The sequence below is a fragment of the Cyprinodon tularosa genome, unplaced genomic scaffold, assembly GCF_016077235.1.
Source record: "Cyprinodon tularosa strain WSP-4 unplaced genomic scaffold, ASM1607723v1 ctg46, whole genome shotgun sequence".
In the NCBI taxonomy this organism is placed as follows: domain Eukaryota; kingdom Metazoa; phylum Chordata; class Actinopteri; order Cyprinodontiformes; family Cyprinodontidae; genus Cyprinodon; species Cyprinodon tularosa.
Window position 1 is genome coordinate 2,549,795 of NW_024039185.1, and position 17,770 is coordinate 2,567,564.

The following is a 17,770-nucleotide window of genomic DNA, read 5'->3' on the forward strand; positions in this document are numbered from 1 at the left end:
TTCTGAGTGCTGCTGTTTTTATCTCTCTGATTCCCTAGTTTATAGCAAACATGTTGTCAAAAAGCTTTAACAGTGAGCTCTTACCTGCTGGAAGGTTTTAATAAGAAGAAAGATGTTCTGTAACATAATGTGACTATTGGAGACTCTCTTGGTCTCAAACTGCTTTATATGCAGATACTATTTCATGCAACTTGATAAAAAAAAAAAAGAGAAACCAAAGCCTGTTTCGCAACCAAATGTTTGCCATTTACTTCCATCTCTTAGAGCTCAGCAGTGGTGCATGTAAGCACAGGAAATACACAGGGGCTGTTTTCAAGAGTTATTTGGTCATTTGAGCTGTCAAAATTACAGCCTGGTCTCCTTCAAAAAGTGGAATTCAGTAAAAATAGTGAAAGTTTTTCATCCTTGGCAGCATGTATGTTAAACCAAAAAATAAGGATGTGTTAAGAAGGTAACCTTTACCGAGTTTATTAGATACACTATATTGCCAAAAGTATTTGCTCACCTGCCTTGACTCACATATGAGCTTAAGTGACATCCCGTTCCTAATCCATAGGGTTCAATATGACGTCGGTCCACCCTTTGCAGCTAGAACAGCTTCAACTCTTCTGGGAAGGCTGTCCACAAGGTTTAGGAGTGTGTTTATGGGAATTTTGGACCATTCTTCCAGAAGCGCATTTGTGAGGTCGCACACTGATGTTGGACGAGAAGGCCTGGCTCTCAGTCTCCGCTCTAATTCATCCCAAAGGTGTTCTATCGGGTTGAGGTCAGGACTCTGTGCAGGCCAGTCAAGTTCATCCACACCAGACTCTGTCATCCATGTCTTTATGGACCTTGCTTTGTGCACTGGTGCACAGTCATGTTGGAAGAGGAAGGGGCCAGCTCCAAACTGTTCCCACAAAGTTGGGAGCATGGAATTGTCCAAAATGTCTTGGTATGCTGAAGCATTCAGAGTTCCTTTCACTGGAACTAAGGGGCCAAGCCCAGCTCCTGAAAAACAACCCCACACCATAATCCCCCCTCCACCAAACTTTACACTTGGCACAATGCAGTCAGACAAGTACCGTTCTCCTGGCAACCGCCAAACCCAGACCCGTCCATCAGATTGCCAGATGGAGAAGCGCGATTCGTCACTCCAGAGAACGCGTCTCCACTGCTCTAGAGTCCAGTGGCGGCGTGCTTTACACCACCGCATCCGACGCTTTGCATTGCACTTGGTGATGTATGGCTTGGATGCAGCTGCTCGACCATGGAAACCCATTCCATGAAGCTCTCTGCGCACTGTTCTTGAGCTAATCTGAAGGCCACATGAAGTTTGGAGGTCTGTAGTGATTGACTCTGCAGAAAGTTGGCGACCTCTTCGCACTATGCGCTTCAGCATCCGCTGACCCCGCTCCGTCAGTTTACGTGGCCTACCACTTCGTGGCTGAGTTGCTGTCGTTCCCAAACACTTCCATTTTCTTATAATACAGCTGACAGTTGACTGTGGAATATTTAGGAGCGAGGAAATTTCACGACTGGATTTGTTGCACAGGTGGCATCCTATCACAGTTCCACGCTGGAATTCACTGAGCTCCTGAGAGCGACCCATTCTTTCACAAATGTTTGTAAAAACAGTCTGCATGCCTAGGTGCTTGAATTTATACACCTGTGGCCATGGAAGTGATTGGAACACCTGATTCCAATAATTTGGATGGGTGAGCAAATACTTTTGGCAATATAGTGTATTTCGAAGGTCAGAGTAGAATTTTTTTTCCACCTTTTTCTATAGCGGTAAATTTGGATATGAGGTCTTATTTTCAAGATTAACATCCTTTAACCACACATGCAAAACAGTAACAAGTTAAAACATATTTATTACAGTTTATCTGACCAATTAATTATATATATATATATGCAAAAAATAGAGGATATAAAAATATCAGAAAACAGTAGAAATAAAACAACAAACCACCATGTGACGCTAGCTTTTACACTCTACAGTCGAAGTGAGGTGTCTAACCTCAAGTCCTGTTACAGCCTTCTTCAATCAGAAGGAGCACTGAGAGTGAAAAGCAGAAGAGAAAGTCTATTTGCAGAACTTTGGTTATAAAAGATGAAAGTTGGCATATTTAACTGAAAGAGTCTTAACTGATTCAACTCCCAATTACTTTTTTTAATCCCAAAGAGAAAATGAATAGTGATACAACTTATATTACACGGGTTTATTCAATGAACTGCTGTAGATGTTAAGGGCTGTAGGCAGAAAGGCTCTTCTGTAGCAGTCTATATAACTGCTAAAAGGGAGAAGCCTCTGACTGAAGAGACTCTTTTGGTGTTTAACAGTCTGATAGGAGGATACTCATGATTCTCCATGATGTTCCTCAGATTTTTTTTTGGTAAGTCATCTCTAGAGGCTTTGGAGGAGCATCAATAATAGAACGAACTCCCCAAACTCATTTGCTCTGATGCTGTTATCTAACAGAATGGAAAAATAAATTACACTCTGCAGACTTTTTGCTGCAAACACTGAAGAACCTAATCTCCTTTAAAAAATCCAGTCTGCTCTGTCCCTTCTTGTGGACGGCTTCACAGTTGTGCCTGAAGTCCAGTCTGTTTTTGCGGTGAACATAGAAATATTTAGACTCTTCTACCACTTCGACTTGTTCTCCCATGATTTTAATAGGATTGGACTTGTTCCTGTTTCTTCTGCAATCTGTATTCGTCTTGCTTGTTCTATTCACATTCAGGATCAGATTTTTTTTTTTTCACTTCATGCCACAAAGTGGTTCCCTGGCTCCTTGTGTTTGGCTTCTTGCATCTGTGACATATCAGATGACTGCAGAGGCATCCTTGTATTTCTGCAGATAACAGGACTTGATCTTGCAATGGAAGTCAGAGGTGTACAGAGGAAAAAGGAATGGCGAGAGTACCATCTCCTGTGGTGCTCCTGTTCAGTTAGTTGGCTGGATGCATGGAAAGATGCACCAAGATAACTACATAAGGGGAATCCTGCAAAAGGACTTCCCTCACATTTTGCTAAATATTAAATCTAAAGTATTCATAGAGCTTTTATAAAAGAAATATGCTACACCCTTGAAAGATAACTAAGCACAGAGAACAGCACCAGAATGTGCATCACCCAACTCTGTCAGCTAATGAATGTAAAAGTTTTGAACAAGCACAGAGTATAGCTGCCAATGCTGGTCGGTATCTATTGATGAAACCACCTCTAACAGGGGAAGCAGCACTAACTCACTGTTTTAATTGAAACCAATGGGTGCAGACAGCTATATTTTACATGGGGTGAAAAACCTAACACATTGCAGACAAAGCACAACCCATCATGTTACCATTCTTTAAGAAGAAAAACAAAAATGATCATAAGGTAAAAAAAAAAAAAAAATGAGATTGAGAATTAGCTGTAAAATTAAATCCCAGAGACCTTCAATAATCGAGTCAATTAAAATCCTCAACAGGTGAGGGCTGAGATTCTACTCAGTGGCAGATGAAAATATTAAGGCTGATCAGTATTTTCACAGATAAAAACAGCAGTCTACATGATTATTTATCGACACTGAAATTATAAGAAGCAGAAATCAAATTTTAAAGTGTCCCTTATGACATGCTTCTTTTTTTTCTTTTCTTGTTTTATCTAAAGGCTGACTCTGAGATTGATATTGGTGCGATTAAATGTTCAAAGTGTTCACCATTCAAGGCTAAAAACCTGTTTAGTTGAAGAAAAGCACCACAGAAAATCAGAACACTTTTAACAATGGTTCCTACAGTCTGACAATGTGTTATCATTTTACATAAATGTTATTTCCTGCAGGTTTAGATACTATTCTCTGCACTTTCTTTGATGCACTTTTTAAAGTCATTATCTACAAACAAACCCATATAATAAGTCAATATCGTTTTAACAGATAAGCAGACCAGGCCTGAACATAACTCTGCATGCAGCTTCTTTAAAGTCATTGTGTGAAGCATCTATGAAAACAATAAATAAAACGGAATGTTCCATTTATTAACGCTCATGACATCATTCAGCACTAAGGATGTATTTGATCAAGGCTATAACTTTTGACATAAAACAATTACCTGAAATCACTTTGTAAACGGTGCCTTTCCAAGAAACCAGGACATGCAGCATGATGAATGAGTCTAACATTGAGATCTAGGGGTTAAATGGTTGCACTGGACTTCCTTATTTATTAGGCACAGGTCTACCCAAGCTCAGAATGAAGTACTTTCCTTATATCAAAATGTTTCCAGGTCAGACACACATTTTCAAGACCTAACAGTATTTCAATATCACATGTGGATAAAAGTCTAAGCTCAAGTATTTTGGAAAACTTGCTTCCTTTGAATTAGAGCATATTTAGATTTAATAAAAATGTAAGGACATAAGACAGACATTATTCTGAGGCATCCTTAATCTAAATCATACTTTTCAAAGTCATTAAGAGCCAAAAGTTTTTAGACAAATAGTTTTATCTTTTGGATGCAACATTGAGCAGTAATATGAGCTCAGAAAACTCTGATAAAAGTTTTATTCATTCAAATAAATTTCCCTTAAAAATTCAAGCTGCTCTGATGTGAAATTTTTGCTTTGTTGTTGCTACTCTATAACCCAAATATTCTCTAAGTCAGATCAGGCCAATCAAACACAGTAATACCATGGTCAATAAAGCAGGTGTTGGTAATTTAGCACTTTGTTCTAGATCCTATAAGATGATGAAATCAGTATCTCCAGGGAGCTTGGAGCAGATTGTTGTCATGACTTCAGATTTAATTAAATGAAGTGAACCAGCAGCATCACCAACTGGGGAAACTCCATAGTTACTGATGAACAGCTGGGATTGTGTGTCTCTAAACTCTTCCTTCAGACTATATGAAGTGTATTTTTGACCATTGAGCAACAATCCAGTCATTTTGCTTTTAGCCCAGCTAGAATTTGTATAAAGTTGTGTTTGATTCAGAAGAGGCCTACTATGAGGAGACAGTTGTAGCCCAAGTCATGAGTAGGTCTGTATTTGGAGAACGTTTGTATACATACATATATTAATATTTAAATTGGTGACTCCAAGTTCTGACGACCAACTCCTGAATGTGCTTTCCATCAAGATCCTTCCAGGACTGCGGTTATCCTTTTCTACCAAAACTTCTTCCTCCACTCAGCTTTCCATTATTATACCTGCATACAGCTTCTTTAGTCAGGACTTTTTGTGGTTTACCCTTAAGCAGACTTTATACAACTGAATAAAAATGAAAACTGTGGTAACAATCTTCGGACCAAAGGAGAGATCCAGAGTTAGCTCACAGCTTCAGCTACTACAGCTAGAAACCACTGATTATGGCTGAAATCTTGGCGTCATGATGGACTCAGACCTAAACCTTCAGAGGCACATCAAGACAGTTACTAAGTCCGCCTTTTATCACCTGAAAAACATCTCCAGGATCAAAGGACTAATGTCTAAGCAGGATCTAGAAAAACTAATCGATGCATCTATCTTTAGTAGAATTGATTACCACAACAGTGTTTTCACAGGTGTGCCTAAAGAGTTAATCAGACAGCTGCATCCAAATCCAGCTGCCCATGTTCTCACTAGAACTAAGAACATAGAGCACATCCGCCCAGTTCTGAAGTCCTTCCACTGTCCCCCAGTAGCTCAGAGAATAGACTTTAAAATCCTCCTGTTGGTCTATAAATCACTGAATGGATCAAATCTCAATACATAACAGATTTGTTGTCAGTGTATCAACCTCCCAGACCACTCAGGTCTTCTAATTTCAGCCCGCTCTGTTCACCCAGAACTAGAACCAAACATAGAGAAGCAGCATATAGTTCCTATGCTCCACTGATCTGCCACAAACTCCAAGAAGACTGTAAAAGTGCTGAAAGCCTGAGTTCTTTAAAGTCAAAAGTTTAAAAACCCATTTATTTAGAGCTGCCTTTGATTGTGGAGGTTAAACTGATAACTGAGGTATTCCAAAAAACTTAAACAATCCGCTAGACTTTGTTTTCCATGTTTGAAGACGTTTCACTTCCCAAAATGTCAGAATTGGCGTGGAGTTCCAAGCTCCATAAAGTAGCCCAAACAAAGGCTTGTTTTGGCTTAGGAAAGTTGCAACCTGAACAGGAGAACATGGCCGCCCGCTTTAGGAATGCGAGGTCATTCCCATTCCTAAAGGGAAGTCAGGTCATTGTTATCCTGCAAAACCTGATACTGGTCTATGCCTCTATGATTGAAACAAAGATGATTTATATGATCTATATTCTGCTTGTTTCCAAAGCAATTTCTTATACTCACATTATTCCAGGGGTGTCTTTACCAAACTGAAATGCAATATGTTGATGAAGATTATCAGTCATCCAAGTCCTCAAACTTGGAAAACGTCCAAAAGTCCAGTGGATTGTTTTGTTTTTACTTATTTGGAAAGACTATGAACTGGATGAGTGAGAATCCTCACCAGCAATTGATGTATTAACAGTTTAAGGTTGGGGTCCAATTGTTTTATGTGTTTTACACATGTTTTCGATCCTCGTTTTTATTTTTCTTCCATTATCCAATTCATGTAAAGCACTTTGAATTGTCCATGTACTGAATTGTGCTAAAACAATAAACTTGTCTTGCCTTTATTTTGACATAAATTATAAATGACAGAAATGTTATCTAATATTTTTTTTAACTAATTTGAGGTACATGTAGTAATAATGAGGAATAAAATGCATGGGTTATATCTGTAATGATTCTAGATATAAGCTTCACTTTGTAATTTAATAAAGCTGCTGTGTATCAACTTTTGAAAGCAAATAACATTTTATTTAAAAAGAAACTCTTCTGTGGTTTCTTTTTAGTGATGTTTTATTCAGGTTTGTTTAATTTCAAATATTAAAAACAAAACCATTACACATAAAGAAGTCCTTGATAGACATCTGATTTAAAAAAAAAAAAAAAAAAAAACAGTCTTAAAAGGGGAAATATACACAACCAACATGATTGTGGAAAGATCTAAAGAGGAAGATAAGGAATATTTAGAAATATGAATCTCACTGTGAGGAACAACATGCTGGAAAAATATTTAAACAAGAAAAAATATTGAAATATGATTTTTCTTTCAGAAAACAAGTGACATCTTATTGGACACATCTTTACTAAAGACTTTAATAATGATGGGGTTGCTGTAAGAAATACAGTTTCAAAGAACCCTCGGACATTTTAGACACCATTTAAAGGGAAATCTTTGAAAATAATCTGTAACACAGACTTAATGTGAGACCATTTCAATCTACTGGAGTTAAAGGAGAGATAGCTGAGAAACATATCAGGCCTAAAGCTAAACAGTCTCAACCCAAAAACTCTTCTGGAACATTTTGACTTCCATTGAACTGAGTCGCCAACAAAAAGTTTTTTGTTTTTCTTTCACAACCATCAGTAATGTTTGGCTCAGACACATGTTTTCTCAATAGTTGGCCAAGAAGGCCACTGGATTCTCTTCTTTATGAAAACAAGTCCAGATTGATTCCAGCTGCTCTGATTCTGGGGATGTTGTTCTCCTCCATGTTGGTTTTGTTACCCTGGTGTCGTACTTATCTCGGTTTCCTCTTTCTTTTCTCCCCTGAATCTTTGCTTTTCTTACCAGCTTTAATCTCTGCTTCCCACTGTTTTCTCACTAGTGTATACAGCCTCATGGTGGCCTGTGCATCTTGGACCTTAAAAACACAGGAAGTGCTTATTGTAAATATTTGAAAACAATTAATTTAGATTTTAATTTGCATATTACTTAAAATATTACAGTAAATGCTTCATTCACTGATTACTTACAGATGAGTGTTCCCCCTGCTGGACCTTTACATTGAGGACTTCTTTGCAGAGGACTTTCAAAGAGGGGCGACAACTCTAAAAAATAGAGATTCATGAGTTTGTTTTCACATCTTTACTGTGCTTGAAACTTTAAATGATGATGATGTGATCATGATGACATGACAATTTCATGTTTGTTTTTGTTTTTTTTACCTTGGCAATCCTTCGGAAAGGTTTATACTTCTGGGTGTCCCTGATTTTCTTCTTTGGATGATCCAGGAGCAGAATCTGAAACCATTTTCTGAGGTTAAAACATTGTTTAAACCTGATTTCTAAGTGTTCCTTGTTGTTTTTAGCTAAGAACATACAAAACTATTCACACTCCTGTAAATGTTTTCCCAGTTTGCTACCTCACAACCCTAAACTTCACGTACCAAGCTTCAGTCCTCAAGAACCAGTGTCCTGCAACTGAAAGAGGCATCTCTGATCAACATGCCTAAATCATACAATAAGATCATAAGCAGAACTCGAAAGTGTCTATGAGGTAATTCTGTCAGTTGCGTTGAACAAGAGACATGCCCAAAAGGTGCAGAATACTGGTCATCAAAGACTGCAGTTGACCCACCTACCATGGACTAACGCAAAGTAGTGAATAATGATGAAAAGGATGGAAAATTTAACAGTTTTCAACTTTTAATTAGGATTAGAAAAGTTGGCTACAGGTTCGTATTCAACCAAATTTACTTTAATGCCCCTAAATACCATCTATGCAACCATTTGCCGTCAGTAACCACCTATTTACTAAATACAGCTCAGCAGTCTGGTATAAATTCAGCCTTTCTGTGAGAGTTTCAGAAGATTGATAGTGAACATTAGAAAACAAACAGCATGATTAAAACCAAATAACACAATAGAATGACAGGTCAGAGAGGATTAAAGAAGGGTTTATAACAAGGATAGGTTACTAAAACAAGATCCAAAGATTTAAACATCTCTCTAAGTCAACTTTATGAAAGAGAGGTAAGAAGAAACCCATTTTACAAAGAAAAAAAAAAGTAGTCCTGTGTGCCAAATGCCACAACTGAGACACAGTAAATATGTGGACGTGGAGGACTTTGTTCTACTGAGCTAAAAACAAAGGTGATTGTCTTTTCCTGCATGCTTAATAAACTCAGAGTTACATAGTGATGGCAGCTATGGAGAGCCATTTCAGCCAAAATTAAATAAATGGGTGAAATAAATAAAAAATTTGTTAAATAAATAATTTAGCTTTTTCATTAAACCAATTTTTTATTTATTTATTTTTCATATTATCAATTTCCCAATTTCTCTTTTTCATTTATCTATTTGTCATTTATCCCTTTATCCATTTTTCATTAATCTAATTTTCATTTAACCACTTTTCAATTTCCCTTTTTCATTAAGCCAATTTTTTTATTTATTTATTTTTCACATTATCTATTTCTCAATTTCTGTTTTATCTATTTTTCATTTGTCCATTTTTCATTTATCCCTTTATTTATTTACCCATTTTTCATTAATCTATTTTTTAATTTAACCATTTTTCAATTTCCTTTTTCCATTAACCCGATTTCCTATTTCCCAGTTTCATTAATCAATTTCTCATATATCCCTTTTTTATTTACCAATTTTTCTTTTATCTATTTTTCATTTACCATTTGTTTGAAAAATTTTTAATTTTCCCATTTTCCAATTTCCCTTATTCATTAAGTATTTCCTTATTTTTTAATTTATCACATTCTATTTTCCCCTCTTCGCTTCTGCTTTAATATGATAATGAGGGGCGGTGTCTTCAGGCTACAATGGCAGCCTATTGGTTGGTTAGATGCAACTGCAGTGCTCAGTTCCTTTAGACTTTCCCTCCGAAAAGCAGTCTAGAAATGGCGAACACAGACCATAAAACACGTCGGATATTAAACTTACAGCGTTCTAGTTCATCTATTTGATCGGCAGCTTCCCTAAGAAGAACCGATACAGAACGTGCTGCACCCTCTGTGTTCGCCATTTCTAGACTGCTTTTCGGAAAAATGGGTAAATAAATAAAGGGATAATTGAAAAATGGACAAATGATAAATAGATAAAACAGAAATTGAGAAATAGATAATCTGAAAAATAAAAAAATAAAAAAATTGGCTTAATGAAAAAGGGAAATTGAAAAGTGGTTAAATGAAAATTAGATTAATAAAAAATTTATTTCACTCATTTTCTTCATTTTTTGATTTATTTTACTCATTTTTTATTTATTTCACCCATTTATTTATTTATTTAATTTTGGCTCTCCATAAGCAGCATCATGCTGTGGGGTTGCATTTATTTAGCAGGAAAGCAAAACTGATCAGAGTGGGTGTGGAGATGTGAATAGTTAGTGTAAAAATACGACAACCCTAAAAGAAAACCCACTGAGAAGCTGCAAGAAGCCATTGAACAATACTTAGGATTAAAGTTTATTCATGTTAGAATAAGCATGAAAGTTGAAATCCCGGCTTGAACTCGCAGATGGTCTTCATCCCACTTGATTGAGCTTGAGCTCAGCTGACTCAGGGGGGCTCAAATACACAAACATATATGATTTGGTTCAAATCTGTATTTGGACATTTTCTCCAATGCAAAATCATACACTACATAAAACCAACATAAAACACTAGTAAAATACAAAAATGAAAAAAGTGTGAGGCAGCTTAGGTATAAATACTTTAAAGGAATAGTACACCCAAAACATGATTAGCCTTCATTTTCTACTCACCTCCATGCTGAACAACACTCTGGAGTACTTTTTTGATATCTCAAATGCATCTGGAGATCTGGGAGACTTCTTGCTGTCTGCTGACATTCAAATAATGGAGGTCTATGGCGCCCGAGACAGAAAGGTCCACAAAAGTCCACAAAAACTTGTCAATATTCCTCCATACTGCTCGTCCAATGTAATCCAAGTGTCCTGAGTGGGTAGCATCCAGAATTTACTCGAAACGAAGTCATTTAGAACGTTTTAGAGCCTAAACAGTAGTGTATAGGATTTCCTAATAGCGCCCCCATGCGCGCTCACGATTCTACGGAAGCCGGCAGACCAAACCAGCGCATTCAGCTCGGCAAAGAACTCATGCTCTTCCTCAACACTGAAGTCCTCAGACATTTTTCTTTCGTTGTTTCTTTCTTTGCACAGGTAAACAGCACATTTCTTCTTCTACGCTTGCATTATCGGCAGACCAGACGCTGAATGCGCACTTCCTTCCGGTTTGGTCTGCCGGCTTCCGTAGAATCGTGAGCGCGCATGGGGGCGCTATTAGGAAATCCTATACACTACTGTTTATGCTCTAAAAACATTCTAAATGACTTCGTTTCGAGTAAATTCTGGATGCTACCCACTCAGGACACTTGGATTACATTGGACGAGCAGTATGGAGGAATATTGACACGTTTTTGTGGACTTTTATGGACCTTTCTGTCTCGGGCGCCATGGACCTCCATTATTTGAATGTCAGCAGACAGCAAGAAGCCTCCCAGATCTCCAGATGCATTTGAGATATCAAAAAAGTACTCCAGAGTGTTGTTCAGCATGGAGGTGAGTAGAAAATGAAGGCTAATCATGTTTTGGGTGTACTATTCCTTTAAAATACACTGTACCTTTAAATCATTATGGATGGCATGTCCAACCACTATTCTCCCCTGTAGGATGTCAGCAACCTCTCTCTGTACAGTCTGGATATCCTCTCCTGAGGTGAAATGGACAAAGACGATAAATACAGTCACACTGAAAGAAGCGCTAGCTATTTTACCCTTAATCAAGTTTTAATCAGCTCAGGTGGCGTCTCACCATCTGCGATATCCTCCGGTCTGATACCGCTGACAGCTGTTCTGTAGTCAGTCACTTTTTCTGTTGGTTTTACATATTTGTCATAGATGCATTTTCCAAACTTGTTCACGAGGGAAACTCGGGCCAGGATGCTTTCCTCGCCTGCAGGACCAACTCCCACCATCTCGCAATCAATGGCCACAACTTTGGTTATGCTATGAGGAAGAAGAGCAACCAGGGTCAAGAAACAAGAGAAGACCCCGGAAAGAAGTGCAGAAACATCCCTAATCTGAGTAAATGAACCCGAGGATGTTGTTTATTGGTCATGTTGAATGAAAAACAAATATACCGTAACATAAACATGAAATCATCTAAATTCAAATGTACTAACTAAGAAGATCTATAAGCTTTTTGTATTTCATCCACAACATATATATTTAAATAAGATGGTAGAATTGTTTTAGAGCAAAGGCTGAACTTATTTAAGGATCAACTGGTGTTCTGCTGCTGCAATGTCAGGTGCATGAGGGGTTTAAACAAGTGTTTCAAAGCTGGATTTGGTCAGTGGGAGATGGAAATACTGTACAACAGGAAAAACTTTATCAATAAAAAGCATGTCGACTGCAACATGGACAAAAGATTGATCAATTTAACTTTATCTGTTAAGTTAGAGGAAAGTAAGGGTAGGCATTTATCATTATCATGAAGTTTCTGGTCAAACGATAAGTTAAAATCAACAATGATTACAAATCCCAGAAACTGGATGAATTGTCAGAAAGTTTTACTATTTTCCTCCTTTTTCTTTGATTTTTTAATTGCAGCATTGAAACACTGAAATAATATGATTAAATGTGTTACCACAAGACGTATAGTAAAAAAATATTTTTTATGTAACTGGTGTTGTGAGGAAAAGAAATTATTATTTGTGAGTATTATTTGTGATTGTGCGGCTATAATTGCTGAGGTAGGCAGTCGCAGCTACCCGAGAAAGACTACGAAGGAGTAGTGCTTTTTTTATTGTAATTTTTATTGATAACATAATATCAATATTGTGTTAAAATTTTAAGTGCATATTGCTCAGCCTTAGCAGAAAAACACAGGAACAGTAGAAATGCTGTTTGTTTTTTGTTTTTAATTTGCTGGTCATTATGTTTTGGCCAATTGCTATTATTTTTCTGCTATAAAGGCCAGAACACACCGAATCTTATTTTGTGTCTAATCCAACAGAAAAGGTTGGGCGTTTAGCGCTCATTAAAAGTAAACGGGGATTATCACACCCAACACGATTTTCTGCAGGGGGCTTGCGTAGCTTCGACTAGGATAGACCCCAGGTCTACTTTAGTTGAAATACTAAGTAAAACCGATCTGCTTGGGGGGCAAACACAAAATAAAATCTGTTAATTACACGGGGAAAGGGCATGTTTGCACATTGTGTATATAGCAAGCAGGACAGACTCGCAAAAACAATCACTGAAATATGAAAAAATAGAATAATTTACCCATGAAAGGTGGACAGAAAACGGATAAAATAGTGATCCTATTTGAGCCCTGCAAAAGCTACAAGGGACAGAAAGTGCAGTTTATCACACTCCTGGTGGGCAGAAAATGGATATAATAAATAGTGTTCCGCTTTGAGCCTCATAAAAAAGAAAAAAACAGAGGAGCAGACAGTGCAGGTATACAAAATGCATCACTCTCCCCTCTTTATGAAAAAAACTTCACAAATCTCTCTCTGAGAATCACCTCACACTGCCTCAGTCAGACAATTACTTTGCTTTTCTTTTCTTTAAACATAGTTGTCATTATGTCTCTAAAATAAGCCTATAAAAATTCTCTATCTGTTCTGGTTTGAGAGACAATGCACAGACTCGTTAAGTGGGGCTTTGCTTTATACCTGCGCTGCTGAATTTTTATTTATTCATTTAAATAACTTTTTATAATCTGTCCAAGTCAAATGCGGGAAAGTGTTTCAATTTGTGTATAGCACATAGAAGTGGAAAAAAATCTGCACAGATCTGCCCACCCTGCCTAGTCAGAGCCTCTCTATATGCAGTCAGTGTTACATGGAAAAAACATCGGACCAGAGATTAAAAAGCCATATGCAACCAGTGTGTTTAGGCCTTAAAGGAATAGTACACCCAAAACATGATTAGCCTTCATTTTCTACTCACCCCCATGCTGAACAAAACTCTGGAGTACTTTTTTGATATCTCAAATGCATCTGGAGATCTGGGAGGCTTCTTGCTGTCTGCTGACATTCAAATAATGGAGGTCTATGGCGCCCGAGACAGAAAGGTCCACAAAAGTCCACAAAAACTTGTCAATATTCCTCCATACTGCTCGTCCAATGTAATCCAAGTGTCCTGAGTGGGTAGCATCCAGAATTTACTCGAAACGAAGTCATTTAGAATGTTTTTAGAGCCTAAACAGTAGTGTATAGGATTTCCTAATAGCGCCCCCATGCGCGCTCACGATTCTACGGAAGCCGGCAGACCAAACCAGCGCATTCAGCTCGGCAAAGAACTCATGCTCTTCCTCAACACTGAAGTCCTCAGACATTTTTCTTTTGTTGTTTCTTTCTTTGCACAGGTAAACAGCACATTTCTTCTTCTACGCTTGCATTATCGGCAGACCAGACGTTGAATGCGCACTTTCTTCCGGTTTGGTCTGCCGGCTTCCGTAGAATCGTGAGCGCGCATGGGGGCGCTATTAGGAAATCCTATACACTACTGTTTATGCTCTAAAAACATTCTAAATGACTTCGTTTCGAGTAAATTCTGGATGCTACCCACTCAGGACACTTGGATTACATTGGACGAGCAGTATGGAGGAATATTGACACGTTTTTGTGGACTTTTATGGACCTTTCTGTCTCGGGCGCCATGGACCTCCATTATTTGAATGTCAGCAGACAGCAAGAAGCCTCCCAGATCTCCAGATGCATTTGAGATATCAAAAAAGTACTCCAGAGTGTTGTTCAGCATGGAGGTGAGTAGAAAATGAAGGCTAATCATGTTTTGGGTGTACTATTCCTTTAAGAATAAATGTGTCCTTAATTAACATATTTTCTTTATTTTTTAGAAATCTTTATTAAACCTGGAATTCATATATTTTTAAGTATATCGTAATAGGACATTAATAAGAACTGGACACCCAGCAATTGGAAAGAATCAGATGAATAAACTTGTCACATTTCTCATTTATTATACATTATTGTTCAGATTATATTATTTTATGCGCTATAAAAGTATATACTTATGCCTCATGAAATTTTTTTATGTTTGAGGTATACATACATTAAACTATACTTTATTATTATTATCCAAATATTGAACTGCTTTTTGTTGTCCTTAGGGTTTTTTGTTTTGTTGCTTCTAGTCAAAAGTCTACCAGGAGAGGGCGCTGTTCATGCTGCCATACGCAAAAATTATTACTTGACGTTGAACACTGACACCGCCTTTGCCCTACTTCTCAAAATAAACAAATATATATATTAAATCATTGAATGTTTATACTTCCCTGTTCAGTGCTAGAATCATGTCCTAACTGTGAGCAAATCATATAGAAATAGCAACAACTTTTCAGCTTTTTCTATTTTAACAATTCCAATGTAAAGAAAATGTTTACAGAAGATTTTAAATCAAAATATCATACTGGCATCAATACTTTTAAAAATAATGGAAAAAATAATTAGAATTTTTTTTCTGGATCACTATTAGGTATTTAACACTTCAATCAAATATAAAAATGTCTGAAATTCTATTATTTTCATGTAATAAAGTACATTTTAAAGCAGAAACATTACTCACCCATCAAATGACTTATCCTTCACCAAAGCATTATCTGTTTCCTTGCTTCTGCTGTGGATCCCCTGTTTCTTCCTCATGATTTCTGCTGCTTCTGCTCCCATTGTTTCCTCAATATCATCAGGGTCCACATCATCAAACCAAAGGTCTTCCCTGAAGCAGAAACAAAAAGATTTGTTAAGTGATTTCTACGTATCTGCAGTCTGACACGTACTGAACTGTTTCAAAAAGAGAATAAACATTTATTACCTGTCTTTGGCAAGCATTTCAACTTTTAAAGAACAGATGCAGAACTGAGCCCCTGCTATTCAAGCAACTCTAGTTCTTTCTACTTTTAGCCGTTTTCTTCCCCAATTACCACACAGCATGAAAAGTTTAACAGAATTCAGTTAGAGGAATTAAACATTTCAAACTAGGGCTGCAAATAACGATTGTTTTGTAAATCGATGAATCTGTAAAAATGTTTTGATTAGTCAATAAAAAATTGGATAGAAAAGTTTCCCTAGAGAAGATTTTTTTTACAGAATTAAACCAAGTGAAACTAAGACATTTCCACTGGTGAGTCCTGTATAGATTATGTTGAAATACTTTTTTTTTTTTTTTTATCTAAAATGCCAAATATATTTAGTTTTGGTAATTTTACTGCTTTAGGTTGGTTGCTCTTTCAGCTAAATTCATGTTTTACAGCCTCTATACTCCGGTTAACGATTAATCAATTACTAAATTAGTTGACGATTATTTTAATAATCAGTTCATCATGATCAATAAGATTGTTTCAGTCCGAATTTAATCCGACATGAGAAATTCACCTAAAAAATATCAAGAACTCAGATTTAGGATTGTAGGTTAAATGCATTACTAAATCTGATGACAAGCTTTATTTGCAGAAGCCTAATCTGACCGAAAGATGTTAGATAATTACTGTTCTATTTGAACAAAATCACCACTAAACAGTTGTTTCCAACTTTTTGACATTTTTCAAATGCTTTTTATCACCTTACAGTGTAGCAGTGGGGATCATTGCTTTTTCACAAATCCCTCCTTAGTCTCAAGATAAATCCACCTGGCAAAGACTCCATTATGACTTGATGCTTTACATCTGTGTACAACAGAATTTTGTATTTTATGTCTCCTTAGTATAGTTACCCCTTATTTTTAATTAGTAGAGTTTAGGTTAAATGCGTTATTTGAGCTCCTCTATTTCATATAATGCCTTTTTATTAGCTCCCAAAGTTAGATCCTTTTACTGATGGCTTTGTTACACCCCTGCTGTGGTGCACTATGGTGTAACTCCTGTTTATTTAATGCTTAAGGTTTTAATTGCTCCCAGAAGGGTTTGTTGCTGGAAAAAAAATATACTGATGTCATGTTTCCATAAAAATAAACGTGGGTCTCAATCCAGCATACAGGCTAAAATAGATGGGAACATGTGTGACATTATATTTATATCCCATGGAAAATAAGATTGCTATTGAAAAGTTATTTCAAAGTCTAACTGCCTAAAAAAATTTATTACTTTTCTGGCATTCTTGAGGTACTGAAAAACCCAAATCAGATCAGCATGCAGGTATCAGTATACATACTCTGTAGGTTTCCTCGCTTCAACCAAAGATGTGTCATTCTTCTTCTTTTTAGCTCCCTGCTCACTGTTTGGTTTTTCTTTGACCTTTTTCCTTTTTGGAGCAGTGGACTGCTGAGAGTCAGAGGATGCAGGGTGTTTCATCTTTGCCTCCTTTGAGGCAGCAGGAACCATGTTCAGCTTCCCTTTTCTCCCACAGTATTTCTGGCTTAGAGTAGCACTGTTCGTAGAAGTATTTTTAAAATCTTTTTCTGGATTTTTCTTTGTGATGACGCCATTGTGGTGAGTTTTCTCCGTCTGACTACTCTTGAGGATCTGTGGAGAAGTTAGAAAGATATTACAAAAAAATCCTGAAAACCCTTGTGTATTAATCTACACCAGCGACCAACCTGCTGTAATGATTTCCAGTTGGCGGAGATCTGTTGGGGCTCTTGTGGGGGGACAGGTTTTTCTTGATGCTTCTTTGGAGTCATTGTCTTGTCAGATTTCTGCTTAAGATTGTGTTTAATCCAAAACTTCTTCCGTTTATCTTTAGCGGTGGTTTTAGCGTCGGGATGCGCTGTCTTCGCCTTTGCTTTGGTCATTCTGCTTTAGAAAGTAGAGAATAACCTTGTCTGGTCATTAATATCTTCTGGGGGCAAATTTACAGTAAACGGAACCGTAAAACAAAAACAAATCCCCTAAAATTTTCTTAAACAGCCCATAAACTTGATCACCGTGGGCTTTCAGAAGCCATGCTGCATTGTATTTCTCCACTGTGCAATAGCTAAATACGTCCGCTGAAACA

General features: G+C 37.1%; 1 protein-coding gene across 1 annotated transcript; it reads right to left on the reverse strand.

Annotated features, from left to right (window-relative positions):
- Positions 1 to 6,941: 6,941 nt before the first annotated feature.
- Positions 6,942 to 17,762, reverse strand: rexo4 (REX4 homolog, 3'-5' exonuclease). The gene is made up of 8 exons (XM_038301061.1): positions 17,373 to 17,762; positions 16,988 to 17,298; positions 15,408 to 15,557; positions 11,620 to 11,813; positions 11,430 to 11,518; positions 8,001 to 8,075; positions 7,809 to 7,883; positions 6,942 to 7,696 (listed from the first exon to the last, which is right to left on the reverse strand). The coding sequence occupies exons 1-8, from the start codon at positions 17,565 to 17,567 to the stop codon at positions 7,574 to 7,576; spliced, it is 1,212 nt and encodes a 403-aa protein (XP_038156989.1). The 5' UTR covers positions 17,568 to 17,762; the 3' UTR covers positions 6,942 to 7,573.
- Between the last annotated feature and the right edge of the window lie 8 nt (positions 17,763 to 17,770).